Source organism: Schistocerca cancellata, chromosome 4 (assembly GCF_023864275.1).
Source record: "Schistocerca cancellata isolate TAMUIC-IGC-003103 chromosome 4, iqSchCanc2.1, whole genome shotgun sequence".
Lineage (NCBI taxonomy): Eukaryota > Metazoa > Arthropoda > Insecta > Orthoptera > Acrididae > Schistocerca > Schistocerca cancellata.
The window spans coordinates 20489067-20502581 of record NC_064629.1 but is presented as its reverse complement, the minus strand read 5'-3'; the positions used below and the strand labels follow the sequence as shown (position 1 = coordinate 20502581).

The 13515-nt window shown below is 39.8% G+C and overlaps 1 protein-coding gene across 1 annotated transcript in view; it reads right to left on the bottom strand.

Annotated features, from left to right (window-relative positions):
• The window catches only part of LOC126184726 (probable medium-chain specific acyl-CoA dehydrogenase, mitochondrial), a 213499-nt gene that overhangs the window by 188699 nt on the left and 11285 nt on the right, over positions 1 to 13515 (bottom strand). Inside the window, exon 2 of the mRNA XM_049927260.1 lies at positions 8369 to 8456. Coding sequence (XP_049783217.1) covers positions 8369 to 8456 — 88 coding nt within the window. The remainder of the gene's footprint in view (positions 1 to 8368; positions 8457 to 13515) is intronic.

The following is a 13515-nucleotide window of genomic DNA, read 5'->3' as shown; positions in this document are numbered from 1 at the left end:
ACAGGCCAATTGGCCACTCTCTCCCTATACAGGCTCTCTACAGTGCACCTGCCTGCACGCCTTGAATACCTTACTGATTTCCTATGTTCACCATGGGAATGGTCTCTGATAAGGTGCTCCCATGGAAAGGGAGATCATCAGTTCTGCTGCTGTTAGTATTGTGGTAGTTTATCCTTCAGTATATCCTTGATATTCCATTGCTCATTAGCTTAGGATTGTAGGATAGTGTTGAAAGCATGCCAATTAGACATATTGAAGTCTCCTCATGATGGATACTCAGTTTGGTGATGATGTGGGAGAAACATGTCTATTGAAAAGTGATTACTTTCACATAGATTGACATGTCCCTCCACGGGATTGAGGGAAGGATGCTAAAACTACAGATTGAGAGTTCGGTGACTCAATATATTCCATGTGCCACACTAGAATGAGTTGGAGTGCTGCTGTTCATTACGCATATGAGGGTCCATCAATAAGTAATGCCCCAATTTTTTTTTCTCAGAACATATTTATTGTTAAGCATCAGAAATTTTGTGACAATATACATCAACATGTCTTGTCCGTATCCTATTTTTCTATGTGGTCTCCATCAGGTTCTGTGGTCATATGCCAATGTTGTGGAAGAGCATGTATTCCCTGTTGGTAAAAGCTCTTGTCCTGTACCGAGCGAGGTGGCGCAGTGATTAGACACTGGACTTGCATTCGGGAGGACGACGGTTCAATCCTGCGTCCGGCCATCCAGATTTAGGTTTTCTGTGATTTCCCTAAATCGGTCCAGGCAAATGCCGGGATGGTTCCTCTGAAAGGGCACGGCCGACTTCCTTCTCCATCCTTCCCTAATCCGATGAGACCGATGACCTCGCTGTCTGGTCTCCTTCCCCAAAAACAACCCAACATCTTGTCCTGTAGGCATAGCCATATTTTTGCTGCCTGACTGACACTCTTGCCATCTTCAAAGTGTGTTCTCTGTGGAGAGTCTTTAAGCAGCCCTAAGAGATGGAAGTCAGAGGGTGCCAGGTCTGGAATGTAGGGTGGATGAGGCAATGATGGATTCTCAGACTTGTGTGTGGGTGTCCATTATCGTGTCGGAGCAAGATTTCTGCAGAATTCTTGTCTGATAGAACATGGAAATGGTTCTTGAGTTTATTCAGTCTTCACGTACACCTCTGAATTGATAGTTGACCCTCTTGGCATCACATCCACAAGAATGATGCTACCACATTCCCAGAAGACTGTCACCACGACTTTTCCAGCAGAAGGAGTTGTCTTGAATTTCTTCTTTTGTGGCGAATGAGGATTATACCACTCCATGAATTGCCATTTTGTTTCCGGTGCAAAGTGGTGCACCCAGCTTCCATCCCTCATAACAATCCATGACAGAAAGGCCTCTCCATCAGTCTCAAAACACTCCAACAACTTAGATGAAATGGCCTTTGTTTGAATCTTGTGGTCCGCTGCAAGCATTTGTGGAACCCATCGTGAGCACCTCCTTGAATATCTGAGAGTCTCAATCATTGCAGATGCATTTCCAATTCTGACTGGTAAGTGTAGAGCCAATTGTTGAGTTGTGATACACCGGTCGACATGAATAATGGCATCTGCATGATTCAGCATGTCTGGAGCAGTGGCTGTGGCATGATGTCCTGAGTGTGGCCGATCATGGAGCTCTGTTTCTACATTTCCTAAGGCTGTAACTTACTTTATCCATCACCTAACTGCACTCCTATCAAGTGCAGCATCGCCATACATTGTACACAAATGTTTATGGATGTTCACTGTGGTTTGTTTTTCTGAACACAAGAATTCAATAACAGCATGCTGCTTGTAATGTGAGTCATATGTAGATGCCATTTTGACATTGTACTAAAACTCTGCCATCTGTCAGAACAGTTCAAAACTTTGCCAGTACACAGAACAAACATCAAATGTGAAGCACCAACAAGGATGTTTGTCTATGTATATTAATGGATTTTTTTTTTTCAAAAAAAAAAAAAAAGAAGTTGGGCATTACTTATTGAATGACCCTCATACATTAATATCTTTAAGTTCCTGTTCTAAATGAATAACTCAACTGGATGATCTAACAGCACATCACAAGTTATGGACAATGGAATCACTGAAAAGGAGTAAAGGTGGAGGTTGCTGATGGATCCAGTTAGCTATTTGTTGATGTATCAGATTGCCAGCTGGATGAAGATAGCACATTGTTGGAGGTGGTTGCTGTGCACATATGGACAGCTATGGATTTTTACTCTCAGCAATGTCTGAGTCATTCTGTGATGTCAGCAACAATTAATGTACAGACATCACCTGATACTGATTATGAGTCAACCCCCATTTTGGAACACGTACAACGATTATGTAAGTTAGGGGCATATGTTTCAGGGAACAGTTTCCTAATGGACAGTATATTCTGCTGGATAAAATGATAGTAACTGTCTCAGTTCTGCTAGATGGGCCTGACGTATCTTCACCCTTGTTGTAGATGGGTGTAGCGAACTTTGCAAACATCGTGATTGTCACTTGAACTGGATGTAGTTATTCATATTGTACAGGTGGTTGAGTGGTCAGGACTTTGGAGTGGGTGCCTGGTGCTGATATTAAACGAGAACAGGAAATCAGGTCAAATAAAGAGCATATATTTCAGTATAAGGAATACATGGGGTGCAACTAGGGTAGAAAGTTATCAGTTGTAGGCTAGTCTGAGAGATTGAACAATCTAAAGAAGTGGGCATTGGGAGAGTCTGCTCTCCAGAACCCTCCAGCATGCACAAAAATAACCCTTCCCCCACAATTCCTATTAGGTAAACCAATGGCATGAAATCGCCACCAAATTCAGCAGAGGGCTGAAGCATTTAGGAAAAATTTGCTGTTAGAATTACACATTGGAGGAACTTTATTAAATGGTTTTGTGGACTTTACCAATTTTTTCACTGGAAATCTGAGATCATTTAATATTCCAATTTTGGATGCCAGATGTGCATTTGAATTTTTGTGGGACTTCTTTGTGTTGGCCACAGTTGGGTCTTGTATTAATTTTCATGGTGCAATAAACAGTCAGGACTTTTATGTAGTCTTCATTGCAGAACAGTGATTTGCTTGGGGTACCATAACTCAGAATGTAGAAATTTCATAGTCTTGTCTACAATGTTTGGGGACTCATGAGTCAGTTTTGGACGTTAATAGTTTGTTTAAGCTTGAGTGATACAGAACTTTGCTGTTAAATACCAGTTCAAGTTCATAATAGGTACCAGTGATTAATATAAGTTCAGACTCACAATAGGTACCATTGAATAGTGTTTATGGAATATATGAAAACAAACTTTCAGTTTTATTACAATCAATTTTTAGGGATACAGTAATTTATAGTACCTTCCTAGTTCACTGTTACTGGTACTGGTACTTATTTGTGAACTTATGGGAAACTTAATCCAGTTGATTATTATCTGAAATGAAAATTTTAAGTGGAGCCAGACCCCTAGATAACATAGAGCCATATACAGTTGCTTAATTGCATTCCACATCAGACATATTCCAGGGGCCAGAATAATTTATTAATAATAAGCTTGTGGTAACATCACAGCTGGATGCATAGCCTCAGGAAAACAGTTTCAGACAGACAGAGCCATCTATGGACTGTCATAGTAATGGATTCATCAGACCATCAGGCATTTTAGAACCAGGTAATTGTCTTTAGTTACTTATTTGCAGATTCCACAGATCTGTTTATGTTTATGACTACACACTGGCAAAATACATGAAATTTAATAGCACAAAAGCTTCAAATTAACAAAAAAAACTGAGCACATTAGCTTTCATCACCACTTGTGCTAGAAGCAAAATACATACTTAAAAACAAAACAAACCTTTGTCTACTACATAACACATGCTGCATGTGTTTAATTAAATATTCAACTATGAAACACAGGAGGTGATCCATCAGAAATGAGAACAGATTAAATGTAAGATTTGCTTTCAATGTCTGACGAACATTCTGTATGACATGGCAAATGATCAGTTGTCTTACTGGCTTTATTTCAAATTTTTTATCACCATGCATACCCAAAAATTTGAAGCATTTTAACCTACTCAGTAACACCTGTCTATGTGCAACATTAATTAGTAGTGTTACTCTGCTTGATGTATGGAACAGAATTTAGTGTTTCTCTAAGACTATGTAAGTGTGCATCTGCATGGACTCTTCTACAATTTGAGAAAAATAATAACCTGCTGCAGCTGTCTCTCCAAGTGGATTGTTGTACTGCACTGTACATTACTGGGCCTCTTTCACCTTTTGGTGATGTAAGACATATCAGTTGAGAGATGATATGATGGACACAAGGTTTTTACCATATAACATCAATATGGAAAGTATGTATTGCTACTCATCATACAGAGGAGGCCCTGAGACACTTTCATTGTCTGAAAACTTTTATATTTTAGCAATCTTAGACAGGCACAAAGTCCTTCTTCTGCAGTAGACAAACACACAAGCACAACTCACATACACATGGCTACAGTTTCAGAGCACTAGAGCCCTACATTTTCGATATATATTTTGTAGTTTCAATATACACTCCTGGAAATTGAAATAAGAACACCGTGAATTCATTGTCCCAGGAAGGGGAAACTTTATTGACACATTCCTGGGGTCAGATACACCACATGATCACACTGACAGAACCACAGGCACATAGACACAGGCACATAGACACAGGCAACAGAGCATGCACAATGTCGGCACTAGTACAGTGTATATCCACCTTTCGCAGCAATGCAGGCTGCTATTCTCCCATGGAGACGATCGTAGATATGCTGGATGTAGTCCTGTGGAACGGCTTGACATGCCATTTCCACCTGGCGCCTCAGTTGGACCAGCATTCGTGCTGGACGTGCAGACCGCGTGAGACGACGCTTCATCCAGTCCCAAACCTGCTCAATGGGGGACAGATCCGGAGATCTTGCTGGCCAGGGTAGTTGACTTACACCTTCTAGAGCACGTTGGGTGGCACGGGATACATGCGGACGTGCATTGTCCTGTTGGAACAGCAAGTTCCCTTTCCGGTCTAGGAATGGTAGAACGATGGGTTCGATGACGGTTTGGATGTACCGTGCACTATTCAGTGTCCCCTCGACGATCACCAGTGGTGTACGGCCAGTGTAGGAGATCGCTCCCCACACCATGATGCCGGGTGTTGGCCCTGTGTGCCTCGGTCGTATGCAGTCCTGATTGTGGCGCTCACCTGCACAGCGCCAAACACGCATACGACCATCATTGGCACCAAGGCAGAAGCGACTCTCATCGCTGAAGGCAACACGTCTCCATTCGTCCCTCCATTCACGCCTGTCGCGACACCACTGGAAGCGGGCTGCACGATGTTGGGGCGTGAGCGGAAGACGGCCTAACGGTGTGCGGGACCGTAGCCCAGCTTCATGGAGACGGTTGCGAATGGTCCTCGCCGATACCCCAGGAGCAACAGTGTCCCTAATTTGCTGGGAAGTGGCGGTGCGGTCCCCTACGGCACTGCGTAGGATCCTACGGTCTTGGCGTGCATCCGTGCGTCGCTGCGGTCCGGTCCCAGGTCGACGGGCACGTGCACCTTCCGCCGACCACTGGCGACAACATCGATGTACTGTGGAGACCTCACGCCCCACGTGTTGAGCAATTCGGCGGTACGTCCACCCGACCTCCCGCATGCCCACTATACGCCCTCGCTCAAAGTCCGTCAACTGCACATACGGTTCACGTCCACGCCGTCGCGGCATGCTACCTGTGTTAAAGACTGCGATGGAGCTCCATATGCCACGGCAAACTGGCTGACACTGACGGTGGTGGTGCACAAATGCTGCGCAGCTAGCGCCATTCGACGGCCAACACCGCGGTTCCTGGTGTGTCCGCTGTGCCGTGCGTGTGATCATTGCTTGTACAGCCCTCTCGCAGTGTCCGGATCAAGTATGGTGGGTCTGACACACCGGTGTCAATGTGTTCTTTTTTCCATTTCCAGGAGTGTAGTAAAGAAAGTTGTGGTAGAATTAAATAGTTTAGGAGTAAAGAAGACAAAGAAAAGCATTGAGTTGTCAACAGGCACATGAAAAAGACTGAAAATTTGCCAGCTTTTGGACAAATCCTGTAACAAGCTGGAGAACCAAAAAACACAAACAATCTACCTTTGCAGCTGCACTGTACCAGCTGAGCATAAAATGCCAGGATTGCAGTTTGGCAGGGGAATTGGGGTGAAGAGTGGTGTCAGGTGTGGTGCATAGAGGGGAGAAAAGGTGAGAAGCAGGAGGAAGGATAGCTGGCAGCTCAGAGGGACGCAGCCAGTGAGTGAGTGGGATAGGAATTCCAGAGCAGGAGGCATATACATCTACATAGTACTCTGCAGACCACTGTACGTTGCATGGCAGTGGCTACCACAAACCACTATTAGCCATTTGCTTTCCTGTTCCACTCACAAATAGAGCAAGGGATAAATAACTGTGTATAAGCCTCCATATGGGCCCTAATTTCTCTCATCTTATCTTTGCGGCCCTTACACGAAATGTATGTTGGCGGCAGTAGAATTGATCTCCAGCTGGCCTTAAACGCCAGTACTCCAAAGTTTCACAATAGTGCCTCATGAAAAGAGCATTGTCTTCCATCCAGAGATTCCCATTTGAGTTCACAAAGCATCCTCATAGTTTTTGCATGCTGACTGAACCTATCAGTAACAAATCTAGCAAAGTGCCTCTGAACTGCTTTGATGTCTTCCTTCACTCTGATCTGGTGGGGACCCAAAATACTCAAAAAGTTCTGAACAATGGGTGACACTAGCATTCTGTATGCAATCTCCTTTATGAATGAGCTACTCTTTCCCAAAATTCACCCAATACAACAAAGGTGAGCATTCCCCTTCCTTACTATCAACCCCACCTACACACTCAATTTCATATCGCTTTGCAACATTATGCCTAGATATTTAATCAACATGAACATGTCAAGCAGCACACTACCAATGCCGTATTCGAACATTACAGGATTATTTTTTCTACTCATCCACATTAACTTAAATTTTCCTGTATTTAGAACAAGCTGCCATTCATCACACCAAAAAGAAATTCTGCCTAAGTCACACTGTATGCTCCAACAGTCACTCAAAGATGACACCTCCATGTGCACCACAGTGTCATCAGCAAACAGCTATAAATTGCTGTTCACCCAGTCCATCAGACCATTTATATACATAGAGAATAACAGTAGTCCTATCACACTTTCCTGGGGCACTGCTGGTAATACTATTGTCTTTGATGACCACAGCAGCAGGTGTACAGGATAGGAATGTGACACATGCAAATTGGAGATGGTGAGTTGTGCAGCACACCACGATGATGATGTGAAGGCTTGGTTGGGAGTGGGTGACAGGACAGAAAAGGGTGAGACTGTTGCATAGAGGGTGTTTGTGCAGTGGGTTAGCAGAGATTGAGGCCAGGAGAAGATTGTGGAAGTGGGGGATGTGTTGCAAGAATAACTTCCATCTGCATGGTTCAGGAAAAGTGGAGTTGAGGGGGAGGATCAAGATGGCACAGGTTGGTAAGTAGCCATTGAATTCGAGCCTGTTGTGCTCAGCAGCATGTTCTGCCACAGGGTGTTCAGTTCCGTTCTTAGCTACAGTATGCTAGTGGCCATCCATTCTGATGGACCGCTGGTTGCTGGTCATGACCACATAAAATGCTGTACACAACTCACTTTCAGCACAGCATATCAGATCAGAAAGAAGGGGTGACATGCATAGCATTGTTGACCATCCCTGGACAATGACTACTCTATATAGAGCCTCTAACACTGTCAATGGTATGCCTCTCATCATCGAGAGGATACATACTGTGCAGATTAATTATTACTGAAAGGACAGCTCTGGGTGATAGGGGGACAGTAATTTCAGCACATTTAGTTCCTCACAAATTACTGAGACAATTGACAACACATTTACTTGCAGTAAATATTCTGTGAGACTGTATTTTCAATAGAGGATGCATTGTACATAAGTAGTAAATAAAAATTTCTACTAATGAACATATATATTTGGTTCTGTATAAGCTGTAACATTGTTGAAGTTAAATATGTCCTTATTATAATACTAAAATGGTGGATATAATAAGCAGTAATTGTTACTAAAATCTTGAAATAACGATGGAGTATGCCCTCAGAAAACAACAGACAAATGGAAATTCCACTCGTGGAACTGATTATATTGGTCATCAATTTTCAGTAATAAATTTAATAATGCATTGTAGATTGGTTTTTGAGAAAAAAGTCACTGACAACCAAGATGAAAATTTAGCTAGCAATTTAAAAATGTTTATTGCTCTCAACTAATAGTATTTTTACCAAAAGAGTAACCACTCAGTGGTTTCTTGTCAGCAACAGCACCACTGGAAAATGCTCTCAAGCCGCTTTGCAGTCCCCTGTGAAGGACCTGAAGAGGAGGAGAACACTGTATGTAACTCATAAGAAATGATATTAGTCACATATGATAGTAAAAATAAATGTGTACACAATATGAAAAGAAATTTCAAGTACAGTACGTATTCTAAATATTGTTATGTGAGAGAGAGAGAGAGAGAGAGAGAGAGAGAGAGAGAGAGAGAGAGAGAGAGAGAGAGAGAGAGAGAGAGAGAGAGAGAGAGAGAGGGGGGGAGGAGGGGGAGTTGGAGTGGGAGTTGGAGTGGGAGTTGGAGTGGGAGTTGGAGTGGGAGTTGGAGTGGGAGGGGCAGGGGGAATGGGAACTATTATGCCGGTGGTGGAGAATGGCTTAAAGCACCCAATTAAAACCAATTACTACTTTGAAAAGCTCATAAAATGACATAATTTGCAGTGCCATTATCCAAAGGCCTGTATTTTGAAATAATCCAATAAATTTATAAAAATTAAAGTAATTGGAGGGAGCATTTTCAAGTAATCGCTGTTTTCCAGAAACTTCTTAGGAATCAAATTCTGTAATAGGATTTTCACTATTGACTCTTTTGCACAACATGATATGCTGGTCATAATTATCTTGCCAATATATGAACTTTTTACATTAAAAAATGTGAAATATTGTTCATCAGATATATTAAATACATTGTTCATTATGTACATCCAACATTAGGAGATCCTCATTAATATAAAACATACTGCAAAAGTATAATGTGAGGTACATATTTTTCTGAAGAATTACTATTATTAACTTTATGTTCACTCCAGAAAGCCTTAATTCTGTGCTCCTCAGTAATGCGAAAAAAGTGGGAAAAATTAAAATTTATACATATGTGGAAATTCTTGTACTAATTTGTAAACATATACTCACTAAAATATTTAAAATAATTTCTATTGTGAATAGGAACCAACAAAATACAATAATGTACAGTAATTACTTACACCAATCCTAATTATGCACATAAGAAGTGTAAGTGTAACATTACAAAGCATTTGTAATATATCATATTACTGCCAATTTATATACACATAAATTGTTTCTGCTAATAATTTACATTGAAATAGATATTGGCTATAAGCAAGTTCTTTCTCTTAAACTGTGCATTTTAGTAGCTGTAAAGTTATTGGATTTGCACGTTGCTGAATAACAGAAGTCTTATTGGTCAAAATTAGTGCCTCTAACCCTTCGTGTAGATGATTGTAATTCTTAGAACAGATCATAGGAATTGGGCACTAAATTGAAAAATGGAATATGTGATTTTCATTTAACTTGATTGAAAAGAAAATACTGAGGATCTTTTATGTGTATGTTTTGAACAGGTTTCTCCAGGGTAGTCTTGAATTAAAATTATTATTATCTTCTTTCCTTTCTCAGACCTTAGGTCTTGTTAAAAATGGAAAGTGACGCGGACCTTGATCAAGCGTGACTTCCTTTTAACTGTACGGTATATGTTATATTGCATTTAGGAACTTTCGGGTGATTGAACATGTATCAATAATTACAGATTTCTGTAGTTGTATAAAGAAGTTTGGATGTAGCTGTATTGCATTGATGTACTGGTGTATATTGTGTGGTATGACTCCTGTTGTTGATAGTGTAATTGGTATAATGTCAACTTGATCCTGATGCCACATGTCCTTAACTTCCTCAGCCAGTTGGATGTATTTTTCAATTTTTTCTCCTGTTTCTTTTGTATATTTGTTGTATTGGGTATGGATATTTCGATTAGTTGTGTTAATTTCTTCTTTTTATTGGCGAGTATGATGTCAGGTTTGTTATGTGGTGTTGTTTTATCTGTTATAATGGTTCTGTTCCAGTATAATTTGTATTCATCATTCTCCAGTACATTTTGTGGTGCATACTTGTATGTGGGAACGTGTTGTTTTATAAGTTTATGTTGTAAGGCAAGCTGTTGGTGTATTATTTTTGCTACATTATCATGTCTTCTGGGGTATTTTGTATTTGCTAGTATTGTACATCTGCTTGTAATGTGATCTACTGTTTCTATTTGTTGTTTGCAAAGTCTGCATTTATCTGTTGTGGTATTGGGATCTTTAATAATATGCTTGCTGTAATATCTGGTGTTTATTGTTTGATTCTGTATTGCAATCATGAATCCTTCCGTCTCACTGTATATATTGCCTTTTCTTAGCCATGTGTTGGATGCGTCTTGATCGATGTGTGGCTGTGTTAGATGATACGGGTGCTTGCCATGTAGTGTTTTCTTTTTCCAATTTACTTTCTTCGTATCTGTTGATGTTATGTGATCTAGAGGGTTGTAGAAGTGGTTATGAAATTGCAGTGGTGTAGCCGATGTATTTATATGCGTGATTGCTTTGTGTATTTTGCTAGTTTCTGCTCGTTCTAGAAAGAATTTTCTTAAATTGTCTACCTGTCCATAATGTAGGTTTTTTATGTCGATAAATCCCCTTCCTCCTTCCTTTCTGCTTAATGTGAATCTTTCTGTTGCTGAATGTATGTGACATATTCTATATTTGTGGCATTGTGATCATGTAAGTGTATTGAGTGCTTCTAGGTCTGTGTTACTCCATTTCACTACTCCAAATGAGTCAGTCAATATTGGTATAGCATAAGTATTTATAGCTTTTGTCTTGTTTCTTGCTGTCAATTCTGTTTTCAGTATTTTTGTTAGTCTTTGTCTATATTTTTCTTTTAGTTCTTCTTTAATATTTGTATTATCTATTCCTATTTTTTGTCTGTATCCTAGATATTTATAGGCATCTGTTTTTTCCATCGCTTCTATGCAGTCGCTGTGGTTATCCAATATGTAATCTTCTTGTTTAGTGTGTTTTCCCTTGACTATGCTATTTTTCTTACATTTGTCTGTTCCAAAATCCATATTTATATCATTGCTGAATACTTCTGTTATCTTTAGTAATTGGTTGAGTTGTTGGTTTGTTGCTGCCAGTAGTTTTAGATCATCCATGTATAGCAAATGTGTGATTTTGTGTGGGTATTTTCCAGTAATATTGTATCCATAATTTGTATTATTTAGCATGTTGGATAGTGGGTTCAGACCAAGGCAGAACCAGAAAGGACTTAATGAGTCTCCTTGGTATATTCCACGCTTAATCTGTATTGGCTGTGATATGATATTATTAGAATTTGTTTGGATATTAAGTGTGGTTTTCCAGGACTTAATGAGTCTCCTTGATATATTCTACGCTTAATCTGTATTGGCTGTGATGTGATATTATTAGAATTTGTTTGGATATTAAGTGTGGTTTTCCAGTTTTTCATTACTATGTTTAGGAACTGTATCAATTTAGGATCTACTTTGTATATTTCCAATATCTGTAGTAACCATGAGTGGGGTACACTATCAAAGGCTTTTTGGTAATCAATGTATGTGTAGTGTAGGGACCTTTGTTTAGTTTTAGCTTGATATGTCACCTCTGCATCTATTATCAGTTGCTCTTTACATCCTCGTGCTCCTTTGCAACAGCCTTTTTGTTCTTCATTTATAATTTTGTTCTGTGTTGTATGTGTCATTAATTTCTGTGTAATAACTGAAGTTAATATTTTGTATATTGTTGGTAGGCATGTTATGGGGCGATATTTAGCTGGGTTTGCTGTGTCTGCTTGGTCTTTAGGTTTCAGATAAGTTATTCCATGTGTAAGTGTATCAGGGAATGTGTATGGGTCTGCAATGTAACTGTTAAATAATTTAGTTAGATGTGAATGTGTTGAGGTGAACTTCTTTAGCCAGAAATTTGCTATTTTATCTTTTCCAGGGACTTTCCAACTGTGAGTGAGCTTGGGTGACTTCATGTTGCAAAATTATCACTTCAGGCATTTGTGGTATCATCTTGTATGTGTCTGTTTCTGCTTGTATCCACCGTGCATGCCTGTTATGTTATACCGGGTTTGACCATATGTTGATCCAGAAGTGTTCCATGTCTGTTATGTTTGGTGGATTGTCTATTGTAATGTGTGTGTTATCTATTGTCTGGTAAAATTTCTTTTGGTTTGTGTTGAATGTTTGGTTTTGTTTCCTTCTATTTTCACTTTTTTTGTATCTTCTAAGTCGTTTGGCCAATGCTTGTAATTTCTGCTTCTTTTCATCTAATTGCTCTATCGCTTCTTGTTGTGAGATTTTACCTAACCTTTTTCGTTTTTTTCTTCTGACATTTCATTTCTTATAAATTGTGTTAGCTGTCCGATGTATTTTCTCAGTTTTTCTATTCTGATCTGTAGCCTGTGTTGCCATGCTGGTTTTGTGGGTTTCTTCTGTGTGTTGGTTTGTCCTGATCTCTGCCTAGTGTGTATATTTAATGTAGTGAGTGCTCCTATATAAACCAGTAGTTGTAACTCTTCCATAGTTGTGTTTTCATTTATTTTGTTGTGTATGATTGTGTTGATAGTTTTTATTGTTGTTTTGACTTGTGGGTTATTTGGCAGTCTATGCAAGAATGGTCTAATGTCTGTATTTGTGTCTTTGTATTCTATACATGTCAGCTGAAATTTCTCTTCTATATCTAACATGTGTGTCTCTTCGTGTTCTATTTGTGCTTCTTCTGGTGGCTGTCTTAAGATTTCGTTTTCCTCTGATTGTGTAATTGATGAGTGTTGGTCTTTGTTTGTTTGCTCTGGGATGTTTGAGTCCATTACTGTATTTTCTTCTTCTTCTTCTTCTGATTGCACATTATTTTGTTCCAGTATTTGTTGTACTTGTTGTTTGATGTTTTCTAATTCTGACTGGGGTATCCTGTTATTTTTGATTATTACACAGATCTGATCAGCTAGTCGTTGATCTGTTAAAAATTTTAATTCTGGGTATCTGGTAATAAATGTTGTGTATACTTATGATCTGTATCCAGTTGTGTTGGTTCCTAGGTTTGTTGCTTGGTAATAACAGAACATGAGGTGTTGATTAACTTCATCTGACCATCTCATCCTCTGTCTTTGTTTTCCTTCTAGGGTGGTTGCAGGAAGCGTATCCTGCAAAACACCTCTATTTGGATTTAAATCATTTTCCAGTTGGCTAGCAGTGTCGTTACCATTGTGGGCAGGCATAGGGTTCAAGCGTCGTCCCCGA